Here is a 23,424-nt window from a genome sequence, read left to right as displayed (position 1 = left end):
GGCTAAGACTAGCCATTCAATCTCCACGCAGTCAGCCTCAGAGAATCGAGATTTTGATGTAGAAAAAGGACCTTGAACCAGCAGATCCCCGTGACAAGGTAACCTCCGCGGCGGAGATGACGACATCCCCACCAGACCCGCAAACCACATCCTCCTTGGCCACGACGGAGCAATCAGAATAGCTGAAGCTTGCTCCTGCTTGATGCGGGCCACTACACAAGGTAGAAGAGGTAACGGTGGAAATATGTATATTAGGTTAAAGTCTCAGGGTACCGCTAAGGTATCTATCAGTTCCACCTGGGGATCCATGGATCGCGACCCGTATCTGGGTAGCTTGCAATTGAGTCTGGATGCCATGAGGTATATCTCCGGCGTTCCCCATCTGCTGCAGATCTCCGCGAACATCTTGGGATGGAGAGACCATTCCTCTGGATGAAACGTCTGTCTGCTCAGAAAATCCGCTTCCCAGTTGTCAACACCCGGAATGTAGATCTCTGAGAGTGAACAATTGTGAGTCTCTGCCTATTCCAGAATCTGAGATACTTTCCTCATGGCTAGGGAGCTTCTCGTCCCACCTGGTGGTTTATGTAAGCCACCAAGGTAATGTTGTCCGATTGGGATCTGATGAATCGGGACAACCCCAGAAGTGGCCAAGCCCACAGAGCGTTGAATATCGTTTGAAGTTCCAAAATATTTTATAGGTAGACTCGAATCCTTTCGAGTCCATCTGCCCTGTGCCTTTCTGGCACTCCAAACAGCTACCCATCCTGGCGAATGAAATGACATCTATGTTGGATACCATGAGCCCGATCACCTCCATACACCTGGACACAGATGTCCTGGAGGATGTCTGAAGAGCTAGACAGTTGGACGCAAGCTTGCAACGTCTCTGATCTGTCAAGAATATCTATATGGCTGAAGAATCTACTATCGTTCCCAGGAATTCCACCCTGTTGCTGGGGACCAATGAACTCTTTCCTTCGTTTATCTTCCACCCGTGGGACCGAAGGAGGAGAAGAGCCCTCGAGTGATCCTCCACAAGACTGTAGGACGGAACCTGGACTAGGATATCGTCCAGATAAGGAGCCACTGCAATCCCTCTGGCTCTCACTACAGCGAGAAGAACTCCCAGAACCTTTGCAAAGACTCTTGGGGCAGTCGCCAGATTAAACGAAGGGCCACAAACTGGAAGTGCTGGTCTAGGAAAGCGAATCTTAGACACCTGAAGTGATCCTTGTGGCTTGGAACGTGAAAGTAAGCGTCCTTCAGGTCTATATTCGTCATGAATTGTCCCACTTGAACCAGGGGCAAAATCGACATGATTGTCTCCATCTTGAACGATGGAACTGACAGAAACTTGTTTAGGGCCTTTAGGTCCAGAATTGGACAAAACGTGCCCTCCTTCTTTGGGACCAAAAAAAGGTTTGAATATTACCCCAGACCTCTTTCGTCTAAGATATCAGAGTTCTCTATAGCTTGCGCCTTTATTACGGACTTGATCTAAAAAATAAATGGCACCTTTATATCCCAATGGCTGGGGCACTCACTACCTCCTATTACCCGGACTACAAGAACCAGCTTTCTTCTCCTCTGAACGCAGGTCGAGAAAGAGGAAGTTACAGAGGCCACACCCAGTCACATGGAGTGCCATGCAGGACCGCCCCTGCATTCGAGAGAGAGAGAGACATGCCAAAAAATCCTACCTCAATCTCTCGCTAATGAACCGACTGTTCCACACTGACAGAGCCTCATCTCACACAAATGCAGCAGAAACACAATAAACAATATTATGCATAATAAAATCCCCCCTGTTCAATAACCCCCTTCCGAGGGTATTACCCTAGATTCTATAAAGATAAAGGAGCCACACTGTGACCCTGTCTTCTTGCGTTAGCAAATATTAATAAATGAAATGATCATACCAGAATCATCGCTGTGGAACAGGAACACGGCCCTTCAAGTGTGACAGGGTAGTAGCATCGCTCCTGACATGAACTTGAGAGAAGAAAAGCAGGGAGCTGTTAAACTGAGTCGGGATGGGTTCTCAGAAAGACTCTCCCTGCATCTCCGGACTCTAACATTCACCCATGCTCTCACCGAGAGCCTGACAGGACTACTTAAAACTCCAGTCCCATTTTGAAAAGTACTACCCTCCATAAGAGACTACTCCGAATCTTCTGATACTTCTCTGCCAACCTCCTGTGACAAAAGGCAGAGAACGACTGGGGGGCGAGGGGAGTGGGGGAGGTATTTAAGCCTTTGGCAGGGGTGTCTTTGCCTTCTCCTGGTGGCCAGGTTCTTATTTCCCACAAGTAATGAATTAATCAGTGGACTCTCCTCCCATTACTGCTGTCACCCGACTCCAAGTAAGCTTTGCAATTCAAATTCCTCAGCCAAAATGACAAACACAGAATTAGACTTCTGACCCTCATGTCTTCCCGAGTACAAGATAAACAAGCTTTGAGGCCGACGAAAATCCTTTGTAGCCTGTAAATAAAACTTCAGTTCCCTAACCACATGCAGTTTATGTAATATTCTTTCCTTAGAAGACTGTGGCTTAGGACATAAAGAAGGGACAACAATTTCCTGATTAATGTTTTCCACTGAAACTACCTTTGGCAAAAAAATAAATAACACAGATCACAAGACAAAGCCAATATCTAAGAAACCCTCCAAGCTGCAGAAAAGGCCAACAAAAACAGAACTTTCCAAGATAGCATCTTGATGTCCAAGGAGGGCATCCGCTCAAAAGAAGGAAATTGTAGGACTCTAAGGACCAAATTACAGACCTGATTCTAACCAGAGCCTGAACAAAAGAATGAATATCAGGAAGACGAGCTAATCTCTTGTGAAGCAAAAAACATAATGCAGAAATCTGGCCCTTGATAGAACTGGCAGACAACCCCTTATCAAGGCCTTCCTAAAGAAACTGAAGAATACAGAGAATTCTCGCAGAATGCCAGGAATAACCCCTATTAGAACAACAAGAAAGATATACCTTCCACACGTTGTGGTAAATCTTTCTCGTTGCAGGTCTGCGAGTCTGTATTAATGTTTCAATCACAGAATCAGAGAAGCCTCTCTGAGTAAGAATCAATCGTTCAATCTTCAATAAGTTAAACTGAAAGCCTGGAGACTTAGACACAAAAATGGACCCTGTGCTAGAAATTCTTGATGCGGAGGAAGATGCCACAGAGGAGCGCTGGACATCCACAGTAGGTTGGCATATCAAGTCCTCCAGGGCCACGCTTGAGTTATCAAAATGGCTGAAACATTCTCCAGTTTGATTCGAGCCACCACTCTGGGGAGAACAACAATTGGAGGAAACAGATAAACTAGGAGTTTATTAGTTCCGCTTGAGGATCTCTCAATCTCGACGAACACTTTGGCAGTTGATCAAATAACTCCTGGTTAAGAGACCATTCCCCAAAGTGTAGTGCCTGGTGACTCAGATATTCTGCTTCTCAGTTGTCTACCCCTGGAATGTGAATTGCTGAGATTATGCATTGATGTACCTATGCCCAGTTCAGAATTTTAGAAACCTCCTGCATTGCTAGGGAGCTTTGAGTAACCCCCTGATGATTTATGTACGCCACCGTAGTTATGTTGTCTGACTGAAAATGGAGAAATGGGACTGAGGAAAGCCGAGGCCAAGACTGTAGAGCATTGAAGATTGCTCCGAGCTCCAGGACATTGATAGGTAATGCCACTTCCAAACACCCTGTGTCCTCAGGTGGCCCTAAACCATTCCCCATCCCGATAGCCATGCATCGTTGGTAATTATCTCCCATATTGGACAAAGAAAATCCATTCCTTGAGACACCTGGTCAGGAGATGTCCACCTAGAGAGATTGTCTGGTAGCAGGGTCTAAGCCAATTAACTGAGACAGGTTGGATTGATCTCCATTCCACTGCGTCAGCATGCAAAGCTGGAGAGGTCGCAAATGAAACCTTGCAAATGGCATGGCATCTAACACCACTACTATAAGGTCCATGACATCCAAACACAGCTACAGAAGGGTAGGCAAGAGACTGAAGCGTTTGACAAGCTGACTGAAGTTTGAGTTGATCTGTTAGAAAACGCTTCATTGCCACTGAGTCGAAGATAACTCCCAAAAAGCAAACCTACATTTCAGGCGTGAGAGAACTTTTGTCCCCATTGACCGTCCAGCCATGAGTGCGAATAAACCATAGGAGTTTCACTGTATGAGTGATGGCTAAAGGTAAAGATGGAGCCTGAAATACATCATCCAGGTAAGGAGCTACTGCTCCCAGAAACTTTGTAAAATATCCTGGGAGCGGCAGCCAGACCAGAGCTGTGAACTGATAGAGCTTGTCTTGAAATGAAAATCGCAGAAACTGATGATGATCCTGATGGATTGGGATGTTTAAATAGGCATCCTTCAGGTCAGGACATATTGGTCCTAAAGTACCAGAGGCAGAATTGATCTGATAGTTTCCATCTTGAAGGAAGGAACCATTAAAAACTTGTTTCCATTAACGGGACTGGGGCAATTACCCCCATTTCCTCTAGGTGTTAAACACACCCAGAAAAGCTGCTCTTTTTTCTGGTCTTTTGGGAATGTGAGACAAGATAAACCTCCCCCTCGGACACTGAGATCTGAAGCCTATTCCCGTAACCCTAGGAAACAATCTCCAGAACTCATGGGTCTTTAACAGACCAAGCCCATCCCTTATGAAAAAGGCTTAGTCTGCCACCTACCAGAGAAGAGTCTGGATCTGGGGCCGCACCTTTATACTGACGTTGGATCAGAATCAGACTTCCAATTTGGAGCAAGTCTAAGCAGAACAAGATTTGGTCTCCAGGTGGGCATAGAGGACTCATTCTTCTGAGAAGAGGAAGTTCCCTTAGGCCTAGACTTCTTATCTTGAGGCCAGAAACCTTACTTGCCAACTGTCACGGTAGAAATAATTGAGTCCAATCCTTAAACGAACAGATTCTTACCCTTAAATGCTAAAGACAACAGTCTGGACTTAGAAACCATGTTAGCAGACCAATATTTTAGAGCTCTTCTGGACAAACTGCAAGCGTCGTATTCTTAGCATTGATGTGAATGAACTGGACAACCACATTGCAAATGAAACAATTTGCTGTCTTTAAGGACTGAATACGATCTTGGATACCCTCTAGTGGAGATTCGACCGACAATAGATCTGCTAAGAAGTCACACCTGAAAGCTGCAGCTCCAGCCACTGCAGAAATACTTCCTGCAGGCTGAAACAATAGCCCCCCTTGCAAAAAGGCCTTCCTAAGATAACTCTCCAATTTCCTGTCCAATGGGTCCCTGAAAGAAGCACTGTATCCAACTACTTTCTGAATAGTTCCCCATAATTTAAAGTTTGTCTCAGGAACAGAAAAAAGCTTCTTAAAAGTAGAGGAAGCAGTGAAAGGGATTCCTGGCTTATTCCATTCCTGCACAATAATTTCTGAAATCAATGACGGAACATGATAAGTTTTGGGGGCCCTAGACTTGGGTCTGAAAATGAGGTCTAACCTCTGTACCAGCTTGTCCTCAACTGGTCTAGATTCCTGAAGTCCTAAAGTTTTTAACACCTCCTTAAGTAAGGATTGCAGATGATCCATCTTAAATTGAAAGGTAATGACTCATCTGAGGAAACCTCACCTTCTGAATTACAAGAAGATCTTTTAGTCTCAGAACTCTGTGACTGCTCCCTTGGAAGAAGAGCCAGATGAAATATGTTAATACTTGTGCTTACATTTCCTTGCTGGCGGCATTTCCGCTATAGCCTCAGAAACTGATGACTGCAAATGAGATTTTAACAATTGCTGCAAATTCAGTTACTCCAACCTGGGCAATATATAAAGGTGGATGTTCCACAGTAGAGACTGAACTGGAGCCATGAGAATGAGGTTGCAAAACAGAAGTTAAGTAAGTGCTGCAAAGCTGTGCCGGTGCAAAGATTATGACTAATTTACATTTTAAACACTTGTCTACAGGGATAATAATATCTGAGGAACTACCCTCAGATAAAATATTAGTGGCTGATCCATGGGGGCGGAGTTAACCGCTGAAGAGAGCAGACGTGCTTGTCAGAGCTACTCTCTGAAAAACATAACTTTTAAAGATTTTTCCATAATTTGGCGTACTTTGGAACTCTAAAGCTCCTGATAAACAGAACACCAGTGAAGGGGATTGGGGTCCGGCATACTTAAGGCCACATATACAGCTCTTTCTCGAATGCACCCTGCTTGAAGGAAGGCCGTGTTGAGCTATATCCTCCGGAGGGTCGGGGCTCCGCTCCGGAGGTTGAATTACTAAACCTAATATAGCCCTAGATCGTGATCAAAGCCTACCCCTGCACTCATTTAGACCCCGGAGGGTTGGAGACCTGTTCCAGCGTACCTACAGCAAACAGGCTTACTCAGCGGACAAGTCTTAACCCGGCCTGGCACCTCTTAACAGGCCGGGAGCTACGCACACCACAAAGCAACTTCCTCCCTAGTAGCTGAAGGAACTGCACGGCCACCTCAGCTGAAAGGAAAGAGTTGAGGTCTGATCGAAGTACCTGTGACACCTCTCGGCAAGCTCCGGAGGGCCGGGGATCCGCTCCGGAGCTGTGGAGCCGAGCCACTTCAGCAGATTGGATTTCCTGGAGGCCCGTCGGCCTCGCCGTCCACCACCGCGCAGCAGTCCGGTTCTTACCGGAGCCCACAGTCGCATCACGCCTTCCGCGCCAACAGCAGAGAAGAGGCAGAGGGCATAGGGTGGTTCACCCCCAACGGCTACTTCCTTACCGGACCAAGGTGAGGCTTTTCCCTATCGGGCCTGCTGGGGCATATTGGCGCGAACTGCGGCCATTTTGACAGAACTTTTAAGAGACCGCCAGCGGGCCCTGAGGCCTCCGAAACATAAGCCTACAGACAGCGGCTTCTCCAGTGTGGTGAGAGGGATTCCTCCATATTCGCCCTCGACAAGATAACCTGGGTGAGTTCCTTGCCACTTGATACGCTGCCATGTGGGAAACTAGGCCACTACTAAACCCCCTCACGAGCTAAAGATAAGGGGTTAGCCTCCAGGCCATATACCTTAAACTGTGGCGGGAGATTACACCCAGGGGATCCAAGCCACTCTATTCCCTCATTGAGTTGCTTCCTGATAACTGCCTTTGCTTACAAGCATCATATTGTGCAATATATAAGGGTCAAATAATCCAACAAGTTTCTATTATCCCTGCTATCCCATCTTGCAGCGTAAGCAATGCTAGTGATATGTTAAGTGAATCACACTATTCATGGACTGTGTAACTATCATTTTGCCTGCAGTTTGTCCCACTGCATGTCCATATTGTGGTGGGCTTCCCCCCAGGATTACCTCTATACCACACAACTATTTCAGTAACTACCTCATTGTGGTGTGTCCATAAAGCAAACCTATCAAGCTACCACAGTTTCAGTGTACACCATATGAGAACACTCCTCTCCACTGTGCAATATCCCAACTATATGAACATTGCTGGAACTGAATGCCTTTTTGATATCATAGCTGCTGCGTCAGCCTAGGTGTCCCTGTGCCTCCTGTACAGGGTGTAGTGTCATTGATTTAACCTGTTTCCTTTTTCTTTCTCTTTTTCTTATTACTTCATGTCATACCCCACATAAGATTAGCACATCACCCTATCACACTGATAAGTTAAGGTTACACTCTTTCAGACCCAATCTAACTCTGACACACACTCCTCATTTTACATCCATACATTATACACTAGTAGGTTAGTTTGCCAACACATAGCTTAGCCCTAAACAGCCTCATACTGGTGTATACTATACGCAATTAGATTCTGAGACATACACTCTATTCTAATCCTGCACATTATTGGTGCAGGACCCTAGCTCTCTCTTGCTATTACTATACTGCTCTCTGATATACAGACAATTGTGTCTTCCATAATCTTGCTTTAGTTACCTGCAGGGCCTTGCGACCTAGGGTTGTTCTAAATATTGATGTAAGCTACCACTCTTCCCTATCACACTGGATTTGCTGTGGTCTTGTTGTAAGTCTTGCTAAACGGGACTGGCTGCATTGGTCCCCCTCGCACCTCCTCCTTTCCGGCCCAGCTTGTCTGGGCTGGTCACTTCCACTCTCCTTTTCCCCTTCCTTTTGGTTGTACCCCCCTTACCTGGGGTGCGTGGGGGCTCTTTGGTGCCGACTCAATTACTTAGGTGTAGTACTATGCACTTTGTGTAATCCCTTACGAGGGTGGTGCTAGCCCCGCTCTTACAGTATACCATTTAATACTAATGTACTAATCAGGTGTTGAAGCTTAACCCTTTTTTTTTTCCTTTCCCTTTTGAGTGTAGTCTAGGGGTTTAGTAACTTCTCTGTGAACGTGTATTCAGGGTGGTCCTCCTCTTCACCATACCGACATACCTCTTGGTTTCCTTTCAGCACCAAACATGTCACACTCAGCCAGAAAAAACACCAAGGCCCAAGCGGCCTCAAAACAGACTGTCCTTGACCATTTCTCTCAACCACGCAAAAAAACTTCCTCAGTGAGCAAGGACATTAGCGACCCAGACTCTCAAGATGAGGGCTCACAGTCGAGCTCTCAGTCTTTGGCACATCTCAATCACTACATTACCGAAAGCACTCTCCAGAAACTTCTTGCAGCTCAAAACCAAATCTATCACGATTGAGATCCAGAGAAGTTCGGCTGAACTCAAAAAAGAAATCCAAGAAATAGGAGATAGGGTTGACTCCCTCGAACGACAACAAGACGATCTAGCTACCGACAACTCGAACCTCCTGGCCTATGCAGAAAATCTGGCCGAACAAATCTTCCAACTTGAGCTGAAACTGGCAGACGTGGAGGACAGAGCTAGGAGAAATAATATCAGATTTAGGGGGATCCCTGAGACGGTAAACACAGGTGGTTTGCAGGAGTATCTCTTATCCTTGTTCACTGCATACTTGGGCCCCCTGGAGGGCAACATGCATGCTATGGAAAGGGCCCACAGGGCTCTCCGACCACGTTCAGTCTCATCAGACAGGCCAAGAGATGTAATCGTCTGCTTCCACCACTTTAGCTTCAAAGATCGGTTGATGCAGTCAGCATACAACAAACCGACCTTACCAGATAATCTCAAAGACATTCAACTCCTACCTGACCTCTCTTCACACACTTTGCAACAGCGAAAACTCTATGCCCCAATTACTACTCAGCTGAGGAAAGCAGGGATCAAATATAGGTGGGGTTTCCCCACTAAGCTAATCGTGACCAAGGATAATCAAACCCATACAGTCTCCTCACCCTCTATGGGGGGCACCTTATTGGCTAACTGGGGCCTCCAAGCCGCCCCCAGCGGCCAGCAGGAGTCTCGCTCCAGGTTGAGGGTCTCAGCACCTGAATGGTCTGTCAAAGAACAGAGACCAAAACCAAACCCCCCTGACCACACTCTGAGACCTCAGGCCTCACCCACTTGAGGCCGCTGAACTGCATCCTAAAAACAGTGTCAGGCTTATATACTGTGATTTGTTTATATTTTCAATATTTTTGTAACTAACTCAGGTTAGAGTTTGAGTAGATATCTATAGTTAATTAGTTACTTTGTGTTATGTTTTATAGCTGAGCGGGGCTATTTGCACTAGTCCCTCTGCCTTTAAGGCACGGTTAACTTCCCCCCTAATTTCTGGTGCCCATCCTAGGGCCCCACATAGGTGGACTACTTCCACTTGCTATTTCCCACCCCCCCATACCCCTCTTCCAATTCTCCTTTATTCCCTACCCTTTACTTCGCCCCCTCCCAAGACTCCTAAATGGCCTCTCTTAGATTCCTTACCCATAATGTTAGAGGCCTTAATACAGTTGGCAAGAGATGCCTCTTATCCCGATCCCTCCGTCACCATGGGGCGGACGTAGCCCTCCTCCAGGAGACGCACCTACTAGCGGACTCTCCCCCCCTCCACACTTCCAAGGACTACCCAATCTTTGAGGCGGCTTCCTTCACAAAGAAAGCCAGAGGAGTAGTCATCCTAATACACAAAAGAGTGGCTTACGAGCCCCTCTTTACATACAGAGACCCTCAGGCTAGATACCTCATCCTTATATGTAATTTGGATCATGTCACATATACTCTCGTATCGGTCTATCTCCCGAACTCCCTCCAACCCAGGTACCTCAGGAAGGTCCTTCTGCATGTGGAGAAGGTCAAACAAGGCAGAGTTATCCTCGCCGGTGACCTGAACATGGTATGGGACGAGAAGATAGATAGGAAAACAGGCCCCTCTAAGAGACTCCCCTCCAGCCACGACCCCACCAGTCGTAGATTCCGAGAATTAATGTGTCAGTTCACTTACTTTGATACTTGGAGGTCCCTTCACCCTCTAGATAAAGATTTTACCCACTTCTCCCACCCTCACGCTACATACTCTAGGCTAGATTACTTTTTCTGCCACCCCACAGACCTTGACTTGGTTCGCTCCGTGAACATTCACCTCTGCCCGTGGTCAGATCATGACCTTATCACCCTGGACATTATATCTAGTCATACTACCAAGACCAGAGCCCCATGGAGACTGCCACACCATCTCCTCTCGGATATCCCGTTTAGGGAAGAGATCAGGAGGGAGATTTGCTTCACCCTCCAGACTAATGATACCCCCAAAAGTTAGCGAGAACACGATTTGGGGTGCATTTAAGGCTACTCTGCGAGGCCTCTTCATTCGCAAGCAGGCTCACCTTAGAAGGCAAGCGGGCCTCTCCCTTTCCCAAGCACATTGCAGGCTACGGGCTCTTGAGACCCAACGGCGGGTCTCGGACCCGGTAGCTTAAAAAACAGAGGTAGAAGACCTTAGACAGCATATCTGCCAGTTAGAATTCCGTAAGACACAATCCAATCTTCTCCGTCTGAAACACCTCCTGTATTCCAAAGGCAATAAGGCGGATTCCTTACTTGCCAATAAAATCAGGCAGCGTGCGGGTGCCACTCGTATCCACGAAATCAAACAAGATGGTCGATCTGTTCGACTCCCGTCCCAGATAGGCCAACAGTTTCATGAGTTCTACTCTGCTCTTTATAATTTAAGTGATACCACGACGGTCGGGAAAGCCCCCTCGGAAACCATAGACTCCTTCCTTCACTCCCTCAAGCTCCCCACCCTTGACGAGTCTCATAAAGAACGCATTGACACCCCGATTTCTAGCCAGGAGGTTAAATCGGTTGTTAAAAAATTGAAATCTCTTAAAGCCCCTGGGCCGGATGGCTTCACGGCCATCTTCTATAAGACATATCTACCAGAACTCACCCCTATACTTACCAGATTTTTTAACAAGGCCATGTCCACAGGGAGATTTGATAAGGAATTACTTGAGGTATCCATCATCACCATTCCCAAACCCAATAAAGACCCCACCCTATGCGCTAGTTACGACCCATTTCACTCATCAACACTGACGTTAAGATTTACGCCAAAATCCTGGCCAACCGGCTAGCAAAGCTGCTTCCAACACTTATTGACCCAGATCAAGTCGGGTTTATACCAGGGAGAGAGGGTCCTGATAACACCAGGAGGCTCCTTGATATACTTCTAGAGGCTAAGAGACTAAATAGACCACTTGCGGTTCTCTCTCTAGACGCCGAGAAAGCCTTTGACCGCGTCAGATGGGAGTACCTCTGGCGGGTCTTAGGGCACTTCCAGTTCCCTGCGAGTATTATATCGGCAATCCAGGCCCTATATTCCTCTCCAGTGGCCTCGGTGAGAGGCCTCGGATTTGAACACACTCCCTTCCCTATCTCCAATGGCACCGGACAGGGTTGCCCCCTCTCCCCGATTCTGTTCGCACTGGCCATGGAGCCTTTGGCTGCGGCTATTAGGACAGACAAAGAAATTTCGGGAATCACCCTTCACGGCACGGTTCATAAAGTAGCCCTATTCGCAGACGATACCACCCTGTTTTTCTCCAGACCCTCACGAGAGATTCCAAGACTCTTGTCCCTATTAGAGACATTTAGTGCCTTGTCGCACTATAAATTGAATCACTCGAAATCTGAATTATTCCTCTCTGGGTTTCCCGAGGAGGTCTCTAAAAGCTTATGTAAAAAATATAAGTTTGCCCCCAGCCACAAATACGTTTCCCATCTCGGAGTTAAATTATCTAACTCTCTCCCCCAAATTATTGAAGATAACTTCAAACCCCTCTTGACCGAGCTTCGGTCTCTAGCCATGCGATGGAACTTTAAATGTGTGTCCTGGTTAGGACGCATAGCGGCTCTAAAGATGAGTCATCTACCTAAACTCACATACGCCCTTCGTTGCCTACCGATAAGAGTACCCAGAACTCTCCTCGTACAGCTCCAGAGTGCCTGCACTAAATACATATGGCAGGGTAAACCCCCAAGAGTTGCCCATAATGTTTTGCAGTTCCCTAGAATGCACGGCGGGGTTGCTTCTCCCTCTATTTTTAGATATGCGGACGCTGCTATGCTCACCCATATCTCACAATGGGGTGTCAAAGACTCAGATAGTAAATGGAGGTCTATTGAACAAGCCTCCCTACCACATCACCTTACTTTTAGGGACCTTGTGTGGACACCACTCCACTGCAGAAGGAACCTAGACGCCTCCAACCTGATTATTAAGGAGTGCCTATCCGCCTGGGACCGCCTGAGGCATAACCCTAAGGTAGCTCCTCATCCTTCCCCAATTACCTCTATGAACGGTCTTCTGTCAGGTTTACCTGACTCCCATCCAAATGCCTGAGCTCGGCTGGGAATCATGAAGGTGGAGGACCTCTGGTTTACCTCGTCACCTACAACCTTCTCCCCTACACCCAACTCGACACTACTCCATCCACACCCTTGTACATGAAGTTTGAATACTCCAGAGTCACCAGCTTCTTATCTAGATGGGGATTCAAACCCTCCCCACCTCGTCAGCTTACCATATGGGAAGCTAGATGGCAACAGGGGCTCAAACTGGGCAAACCACTGTCCTTACACTATTATCTCATGGAAGGGGCTGCTCCAGCTGACAAAGCTCAACATATCTTGAAATGGGAACGGAAGTTAGACTTCTCGAAACCCCCCCTAGAGTGGCAACGCACGCTCCTGTTTACTAAGAAAACCCTCCACTGCATTACCATCCTCGAAACCTATATTAAGGTGCTCACGCATTGGTACTATGTCCCGGCTAGACTCGCGAAAATCTTCCCTGAGACCTCCTCCTCCTGTTGGAGAGACTGCTCACACATTGGGGATATGATCCACATTAGGTGGAGCTGCCCCAGACTCAAACCTACCTGGAACAAATGTTTCTCTACATTAGCCAGTCTCTGTATTAATCTACCCAGAACCCCTGAGACGACTCTGTTCCCCTTAGGCGTATGTAAATTACCCAAACATTATGGGTCACTCAGTATTTACCTCCTATCAGCGGTTAAACTCAACATAGCGAGATCTTGGAAAAGATCCCTTCCCCCTGCCTGGTCGGACATTGTATCCACCATGGCATACATGTACTCTATGGAGAAGAGTATTTACTATACCTCAGGTAGGATTGATTACTTCGAACTGATTTGGTCCGATTGGAAAAACAGGTTCGACACAGTCTGGCTCCCCACTTGCGACACTTAGATAGCAGTACACCCCTAACTACATAGATGGAAGATCCCAGCACTCCCGCCTCCCCCCCCCACCATCCTCCCCCCCCTCCCCTTCCTCTGATGCTATTCTTTGTCCTATCAGGACACTGACACTCTTTTCATAGAAATGTACATTATGACTGTAATGCTTATGTTCATGTCCCGATGTACTTGCAGTTGATGTACGATTGTCTCGTACAGTTGTTGTATCTATTATTATGTTACTTCAAAAAATCTAATAAAAATTACAATTTCAAAAAAAAACATAATTTATGTAAGAACTTACCTGATAAATTCATTTCTTTCATATTAGCAAGAGTCCATGAGCTAGTGACGTATGGGATATACATTCCTACCAGGAGGGGCAAAGTTTCCCAAACCTTAAAATGCCTATAAATACACCCCTCACCACACCCACAATTCAGTTTAACGAATAGCCAAGAAGTGGGGTGATAAGAAAAAAGTGCGAAAGCATATAAAATAAGGAATTGGAATAATTGTGCTTTATACAAAAAAATCATAACCACCACAAAAAAGGGCGGGCCTCATGGACTCTTGCTAATATGAAAGAAATGAATTTATCAGGTAAGTTCTTACATAAATTATGTTTTCTTTCATGTAATTAGCAAGAGTCCATGAGCTAGTGACGTATGGGATAATGACTACCCAAGATGTGGATCTTTCCACACAAGAGTCACTAGAGAGGGAGGGATAAAATAAAGACAGCCAATTCCTGCTGAAAATAATCCACACCCAAAATAAAGTTTAATGAAAAAACATAAGCAGAAGATTCAAACTGAAAACGCTGCCTGAAGTACTTTTCTACCAAAAACTGCTTCAGAAGAAGAAAATACAACAAAATGGTAGAATTTGGTAAAAGTATGCAAAGAGGACCAAGTTGCCGCTTTGCAAATCTGATCAACCGAAGCTTCATTCCTAAACGCCCAGGAAGTAGAAACTGACCTAGTAGAATGAGCTGTAATCCTATGAGGCGGAGTCTTACCCGACTCAACATAGGCAAGATGAATTAAAGATTTCAACCAAGATGCCAAAGAAATGGCAGAAGTTTTCTGGCCTTTCTAAAACCGGAAAAGATAACAAATAAACTTGAAGTCTTTCGGAAAGACTTAGTAGCTTCAACATAATATTTCAAAGCTCTAATAACATCCAAAGAATGCAACGATTTCTCCTTAGAATTCTTAGGATTAAGACATAATGAAGGAACCACAATGTCTCTACTAATGTTGTTGGAATTCACAACTTAGGTAAAAATTCAAAAGAAGTTCGCAACACCGCCTTATCCTGATGAAAAATCAGAAAAGGAGACTCACAAGAAAGAGCAGATAATTCAGAAACTCTTCTGGCAGAAGAGATGGCCAAAAGGAACAAAACTTTCCAAGAAAGTAATTTAATATCCAATGAATGCATAGGTTCAAATGGAGGAGCTTGAAGAGCCCCCAGAACCAAATTCAAACTCCAAGGAGGAGAAATTGACTTAATGACAGGCTTTATACGAACCAAAGCTTGTACAAAACAATGAATATCAGGAAGAATAGCAATCTGTCTATGAAAAAGAACAGAAAGAGCAGAGATTTGACCTTTCAAGGAACTGGCGGACAAACCCTTATCTAAACCATCCTGAAGAAACTGTAATATTCTCGGTATTCTAAAAGAATGCCAAGAAAAATGATGAGAAAGACACCAAGAAATATAAGTCTTCCAGACTCTATAATATATCTCTCTGGATACAGATTTACGAGCCTGTAACATAGTATTAATCACAGAGTCAGAGAAACCTCTTTGACCAAGAATCAAGCGTTCAATCTCCATACCTTTAAATTTAAGGATTTCAGATCCTGATGGAAAAAAGGACCTTGAGACAAAAGGTCTGGTCTTAACGGAAGAGTCCACGGTTGGCAAGAGGCCATCCGGACAAGATCCGCATACCAAAACCTGTGAGGCCATGCCGGAGCTACCAGCAGAACAAACGAGCATTCCTTCAGAATCTTGGAGATTACTCTTGGAAGAAGAACTAGAGGCGGAAAGATATAGGCAGGATGATACTTCCAAGGAAGTGATAATGCATCCACTGCCTCCGCCTGAGGATCCCGGGATCTGGACAGATACCTGGGAAGTTTCTTGTTTAGATGAGAAGCCATCAGAACTATTTCTGGAAGTTCCCACATTTGAACAATCTGAAGAAATACCTCTGGGTGAAGAGACCATTCGCCCGGATGCAACGTTTGGCGACTGAGATAATCCGCTTTCCAATTGTCCATACCTGGGATATGAACCGCAGAGATTAGACAGGAGCTGGATTCCGCCCAAACCAAAATTCGAGATACTTCTTTCATAGCCAGAGGACTGTGAGTCCCTCCTTGATGATTGATGTATGCCACAGTTGTGACATTGTCTATCTGAAAACAAATGAACAACTCTCTCTTGAGAAGAGGCCAAGACTGAAGAGCTCTGAAAATTGCACGGAGTTCCAAAATATTGATCGGAAATCTCACCTCCTGAGATTCCCAAACCCCTTGTGCCGTCAGATACCCCCACACAGCTCCCCAACCTGTAAGACTTGCATCTGTTCAGATTATAGTCCAGGTCGGAAGAACAAAGAAGCCCCCTGAACTAAACGATGGTGATCTGTCCACCATGTCAGAGAGTGTTGTAAAATCGGTTTAAAGATATTAATTGAGATATCTTTGAGTAATCCCTGCACCATTGGGTCAGCATACAGAGCTGAAGAGGTCGCATGTGAAAACGAGCAAAGGAGATCGCATCTGATGCGGCAGTCCTAAGACCCAACATTTCCATGCATAAGGCTACCAAAGGGAATGATTGTGACTGAAGGTTTTGACAAGCTGATATCAATGTTAAACTTCACTTGTCTGACAAGGACAGAGTCATAGACACTGAATTTATCTAGAAACCTAAAAAGGTTACCCTTGTCTGAGGAATCAATGAACTGAATGGTAAATTGATCCTCCAACCATGAAATTGAAGAAACAACACAAGTCGATTCGTATGAGATTCTTCGAAAATGAGAAGACTGAGCAAGTACCAAGATATCGTCCAAATAAGGAAATACCAAAACCCTATTCTCTGATTACAGAAAAAAGGGGCACCGAGAACCTTTGAAAAAAATTCTTGGAACTGAGGCTAGGCCAAACGGTAGAGCCACAAAACTGGTAATGCTTGTCTAAAAAGAGAATCTCAGACACTAAAAGTGATCTGGATGAATCGGAATATGCAGATACACATCCTGTAAATCTATTGTAGACATATAATGCCCTTGCTAAACAAAAGGCAGGATAGTCCTACAGTAACCATCTTGAATGTTGGTATCCTAACATAACGATTCAATAATGACAGATCCGGAACTGGTCTGAAGGAATTGACCTTCTTTGGTACAAATGAAGAGATAAAATAAAACCCCAGCCCCTGTTCCAGAACTGGAACTGGCATAAATACTCCAGCCAACTCTAGATCTGAAACACATTACAGAAATGCTGAGCCTTTGCTGTGTTAACTGGGACACGGGAAAGAAAAGAATCTCTTAGCAGGAGGCCTTAACTTGAAGCCAATTCTGTACCTTTCTGAAACAATGTTTCTGAAACCAGAGATTAAGAACGGAATTGATCCAAATTTCTTTGAAGAAAACGTAATCTGCCCCATACCAGCTGAGCTGGAATAAGGGCCGCACCTTCATAGGTACTTAGGAGCTGGCTATAGGTTTCTATAAGGCTTGGATATATTCCAAACTGGAAATAGTTTCCAAACTGATACCGCTCCTGAGGAAGAAGGATCAGGCTTTTGTTCCTTGTAAGGAAAGGAACTAAAATGATTATTTACCCTGGAAAGAAAGGGAAAGCAAAGATGACTTAGAAGACATGTCAGCATTCCAAGTTTAATCCATAAAGCTTCTCTAGCTAAAATAGCTAAAGACATATACCTGACATCAACTCTAATGATATCAAAAGATGGTATCACCAATAAAATTATTAGCATGTTATAGAATAATAATAATGCTATAAAATTATGATCTGTTACTTGTTGCTCTAAAGCTTCTAATCAAAAAGTTGAAGCTGCAGCAACATCCGCTAAAAATATAGCAGGTCTAAGAAGATTACCTGAACATAAGTAAGCTTTTCTTAGAAAGGATTCAATTTTCCTATCTAAAGGATCCTTAAATGAAGTACTATCTGCCGTAGGAATAGTAGTACATTAGCAGGAGTAGAGATAGCCCCATAACCTTAGGGATTTTTGTCTCAAAAAACTCTAATCTGTCAGATGGCACAGGATATAATTTGCTTAAACGTCTAGAAGGAGTAAATAAATTACCCAAATTATTCCATTCCCTGGAAATTACTTCAGAAATAGCATCAGGGAGATAAAACACTTCTGGAATAACTACAGGAGATTTAAAAACCTTATTTAAACGTTTACATTTAGAATCAAGAGGACCAGAATCCTCTATTTCTAATGCATTAGAAATAATGCAATTTGCTTAAACGTCTAGAAGGAGTAAATAAATTACCCAAATTATTCCATTCCCTGGAAATTACTTCAGAAATAGCATCAGGGAGATAAAACACTTCTGGAATAACTACAGGAGATTTAAAAACCTTATTTAAACGTTTACATTTAGAATCAAGAGGACCAGAATCCTCTATTTCTAATGCAAATAACACTTCTTTAAGTAAAGAACGAATAAATTCCATCTTGAACAAATACAAAGATTTATCAGCATCAACCTCTGAGACAGAAACCTCTGAACCAGAAGAACCATTATCAGTATTAGAATGATGATGTTCATTTAAAAATTCATCTGAAAAAAGAGAAGTTTTAAAAGACTTATGTATACTAGAAGGAGAAATAACAGACATAGCCTTCTTAATGGATTTAAAAAATAAAATCTCTTATGTTATCAGGAACACTCTGAAAATTAGATGTTGACGGAACAGCAACAGGTAATGTAACCGTACTAAAGGAAATTTTATCTGCATTAATAAGTTTGACATGACATGCAATACAAATAACAGCTGGAGAAACAGATACCAAAAGTTTATAGCAGATACACCTAGCTTGGTAGCTCCAGCACTGTGCAGTGACTTTCCTGAAGTAACTTCTGACTCAGTTGCAACGTGGAACATCTTGCAATATGTAAAAGAAAAAAACAACATATAAAGCAAAATTGATCAAATTCCTTAAATGACAGTTTCAGGAATGGGAAAAAATGCCAAAGAACAAGCTTCTAGCAACCAGAAGCAATAAAAAATGAGACTTAAATAATGTGGAGACAAAAGTGACGCCCATATTTTTTTCGCGCCAAATAAGACGCCCACATTATTTGGCGCCTAAATGCTTTTTGGCGCCAAAAATGACGCCACATCCGGAACGCCGACATTTTTGGCGCAAAATAACGTCAAAGAATGACGCAACTTCCGGCGACACGTATGACGCCGGAAACGGAAATAGAATTTTTGCGCCAAAAAAGTCCGCGCCAAGAATGACGCAATAAAATGAAGCATTTTCAGCCCCCGCGAGCCTAACAGCCCACAGGGAAAAAGTCAAATTTTAAGGTAAAAAATGTTAAATTAAAATGCATTATCCCAAATATGAAACTGACTGTCTGAAAAATAAGGAAAGTTGAACATTCTGAGTCAAGGCAAATAAATGTTTGAATACATATATTTAGAACTTTATAAACAAAGTGCCCAACCATAGCTAGGAGTGTCACAGAAAATAAGACTTACTTACCCCAGGACACTCATCTACATATAGCAGATAGCCAAACCAGTACTGAAACGAGAATCAGCAGAGGTAATGGTATATATAAGAGTATATCGTCGATCTGAAAAGGGAGGTAAGAGATGAATCTCTACGACCGATAACAGAGAACCTATGAAATAGACCCCTTAGAAGGAGATCACTGCATTCAAATAGGCAATACTCTCCTCACATCCCTCTGACATTCACTGCACGCTGAGAGGAAAACCGGGCTCCAACTTGCTGTGGAGCGCATATCAACGTAGAATCTAGCACAAACTTACTTCACCACCTCCATCGGAGGCAAAGTTTGTAAAACTGAATTGTGGGTGTGGTGAGGGGTGTATTTATAGGCATTTTAAGGTTTGGGAAACTTTGCCCCTCCTGGTAGGAATGTATATCCCATACGTCACTAGCTCATGGACTCTTGCTAATTACATGAAAGAAATATATATATATTAGTGGCTACAGTCTCAGATAGCAAGTGACAGACAAACCCACTGTGTTAAAAAGAGTGAACTGACTTCTAGGAGCACCCCCTTTGTGTAAAAGGCACTATGTATGTGACCTCTATAAGAACAGAGTTTCAGCTTGATGTAGTATAGCTAAATAAAGTGTCCAAAAATTTTAAATATATATCTTGAAATATATTTAAATATCCCAAATATGCCCCCATTGCTCCAGTATAGGTATCTTACCCCCTCCTGAGGAACCTCCGTTGACCCGTGCTGCAAGCGGTGCCTGAACTACTATGCTTCTGGCATCCGGTTCTCCAGAGGGAGAAAGAACGCGGGGAGTCAAAAACGCTCTCCTGTGGCGGGAAGACTTAACTCCTTTCTTGTCCAAAGGAGAAGCGAGTATATCTCCAATCTTATCGGTGCCACTGCTGCTTCCTCAATGCTCCGGAATGTGAAGAATGTGACCGGAACGCTGAGGTACCAGAGACCGCCAGAGCAAAATATTTAAAGGACCAGCATCACAAAAAAATTAAAGTGAGAAAAACATACATTTGTTTCACAAACGGTCACCACATCCACACCTCTTATATTTGCAAAAAACTATTTTATCCCCCATTGTGCAAAAACCTGTGTACTGTGCACAAACTGTGAACTTTACAAAAAACGAACCTGTAAATGACAGATTTCTCTTTAGAAGCCTTAGGGATCTATGGGTTTGGATACTTACCCACCCTCCATTCCAGTCCACCGTTCTGCTTCCAGAATCCAATATGCAGTGAAGATCTGTCTTGTACTGTAACTTACAGTGTAGGACCTTGCAGGAAGAGTACATTCAAATAGCCAGACAGGAGGAGGCTAAGGCACTGCCCTGCAACTCCAGTGGCTTGCCTGGGACTACAACTCCATAGAGAAGCATTACAATGCACCAGCAGTACTCTTCTGAATCCCTCTCTTCCAGGAACTCTCCATTGAGGGAAAGAAACTTGATTAAAGATAACAACATAAATTTACTTAAAGGGACACTGAACCCAAATTTTTTCTTTCGTGATTCAGATAGAGCATGACATTTTAAGCAACTTTCTAATTTACTCCTATTATCAAATTTTCTTCATTCTCTTGGTATCTTTATTTCAAATGCAAGAATGTAAGTTTAGATGCCGGCCCATTTTTGGTGAACCTGGGTTGTTCTTGCTGATTGGTTGATAAATTCATCCACCAATAAAAAAGTGCTGTCCAGTTCTGAACCAAAAAAAATAAAGCTTAGATACCTTCTTTTTCAAATAAAGATAGCAAGAGAACGAAGAAAAATTGATAATAGGAGTAAATTCGAAAGTTGCTTAAAATTCCATGCTCTATCTGAATCATGAAAGAAAAATTGTGGGTTTAGTATCCCTTTAACATCTATATCCTTGCCCTCTCCTTGAAGAGGCAAATGGAAGGGGAAGTGGGAGAGATACTTAAAGCTCTTGTGTAGGCTGTCTTTATCTCCTCCTGGTGGCCAAGTGATGTAATTCCTAAGAGTAAGGTCTCATGGACTCTCACAAACATTAGAAAGAAATTATGGTTTATAGTTTGTTCTTCCTGAACCATGATGAAGGTTCTCCTTGCTACAATTAAATATTTATTTGGTTCTGCAATGTGTCAGACATATTATGTATCCCCTGGCCTCAGTTTGGATGACCTTTATGTTCAGTAATTCAGTTTTGACTGGCGTGAAGAAAGATCTTAGATGTTCAAAGCCACAGTCACTTTGAAGTAGAAACCAGTTAACAGAATATTTTTTTATTGAAGTCAAATAATTTGTCAATTAATTATTTAGCCTTGTAGTTCAAGTAGGAAAGGTTATAACTTCTTGTTACGTACCTGACTGACCGCACTAAGATCCCAAAGCAAGTATGCTGGACTTAACGTGAGCTCTTTTCCTTCTATAGTCATATTCTTCTTTGCTTGTATATTTAACTCGTTAAAATCCTTGGGATTATTCAACTGTAACAATGCTACACTAGCTTCAGAATACAACTGCAGCTGAAAGAGAAAAAAAAAAAATCAGAGCACAAATTATTATTATTATTTATTTGTAAAGCTCTATGAATTTCCGTACCATTGAAATATGTGTATTTATTTATTACTTCTCAGTGTTCTCCACAGAAAATTTTGCCAGACAAGTGGCATAAAGTAGCTGGGTGGGGGCAGTGTAATACTTTCTAATATCATAACCTTTTTATTATATCCAAAGCACACATTTGCTGCATAATTGAACATGGATTTTTTAATGATAATTTGTGCAATAAACATTGAATAAAAAATTAAAATAAGCTCATTTTAGCCAACTGGCCAGTAAAATCAGCCCGGTGGTGCACCCATTAAAATGGTCCTGGGGAGATCAATGCTTCTTATTCTAATTAAATATATATATTTGAAATTTGTATACATAATTGTACAGTATATGTTACCCTATATTTAGTATTTAGCCTTTTTCTGAAAATCAGATTCAAATGCAGAACAGAGATATTTGCTTTACTTTTCTATAGTGATAAAAAGTGTTGCTTGCATTAGGTGGAGTTAGTGATTTACAAATAAGAGATGAAACAAATAATTAAGAATACTAGTCTACCCACAAAAAAAAAAGATATCCATTTTTACAGTGGAAGTCTGAAAACACAAGTTAATCAAGAAGATTTTACACTGTCATGCTCATATCAGATTTTTATTTCAGTCAAACTTTAAAGGGATAGGAAACCTCAAAATTGTATTTTGCGATTTAGAAAGAACATACAATTTTATTTTTTTATTGCTCTTTATTACATTTTTATTGAGGTTCAATACGCAAAACAGCATACATGCAATAATTAAAATGATGTGTGAATACAGAAGAGAAGGATCATATTAAATATACTGTTGAGAATACATGGTTATATTCATTACGTCACAGATAAATTTGATTATGCACAAAATGAACCTCACATTTTCAAGCTTTATTTTGCTTTAAAATAATCTGCATACATATATCATTTTATAACGTAAAAAGTTTTAAAGGATGCTTCATTTATACCTATAGTAGAGTAGAAGATAAACATTAAACTGTAGCTCCTAATATATAATAGCTGTCAGTGTATTTAAGAGCATATATAAGCCACCTAAACTTGGGTATCTGGTTGGAAAAGTATTATATTTAGGTGCGGTATATTTTGAGGGAAACTGCAAATTTAGACTCTGGACACACTCAGAAAGTGCCAGAGTTCTATAAAAGGGAGTTGGGGGGGGGGGGGGCAACCATAACACAATAAGCGATCTGGAATATATATATAAAAACGTGATTGCTAGAATTAGATCTTCTTAGTTATTAGTTTTTTATCCTTCCATCTCATCTAGGAATAGTGAGTAAATGAATCACTAAATAGAAGCTTTATGTGTATTTTCTCTGGTGAAATAAACAATTTAAATACATGTATAGACAAAAATAAACTATATTTAACCCTTAAGGAGTAATGCCATAACGAATTAGTATTTAGAGACAGCTCCTCCCTTTTAGGGTAGATGTTTCAAGTATAACTTTAATGCAATATCATCAGAT

At 42.9% G+C, this 23,424-nt stretch overlaps 1 protein-coding gene across 2 annotated transcripts in view; it reads right to left on the bottom strand.

Moving 5' to 3' along the window:
• GNPTAB (N-acetylglucosamine-1-phosphate transferase subunits alpha and beta) overlaps window positions 1-23,424 on the bottom strand; it is a 299,994-nt gene that overhangs the window by 221,458 nt on the left and 55,112 nt on the right. For both annotated transcript variants that reach the window (XM_053716982.1, XM_053716983.1), the window contains one exon: window positions 21,714-21,875. In XM_053716982.1, coding sequence (XP_053572957.1) covers window positions 21,714-21,875 — 162 coding nt within the window. The remainder of the gene's footprint in view (window positions 1-21,713; window positions 21,876-23,424) is intronic.

This window comes from Bombina bombina, chromosome 6, assembly GCF_027579735.1.
Source record: "Bombina bombina isolate aBomBom1 chromosome 6, aBomBom1.pri, whole genome shotgun sequence".
Classification (NCBI taxonomy): Eukaryota; Metazoa; Chordata; class Amphibia; order Anura; family Bombinatoridae; genus Bombina; species Bombina bombina.
This window is presented reverse-complemented; position numbering and strand designations above follow the sequence as displayed.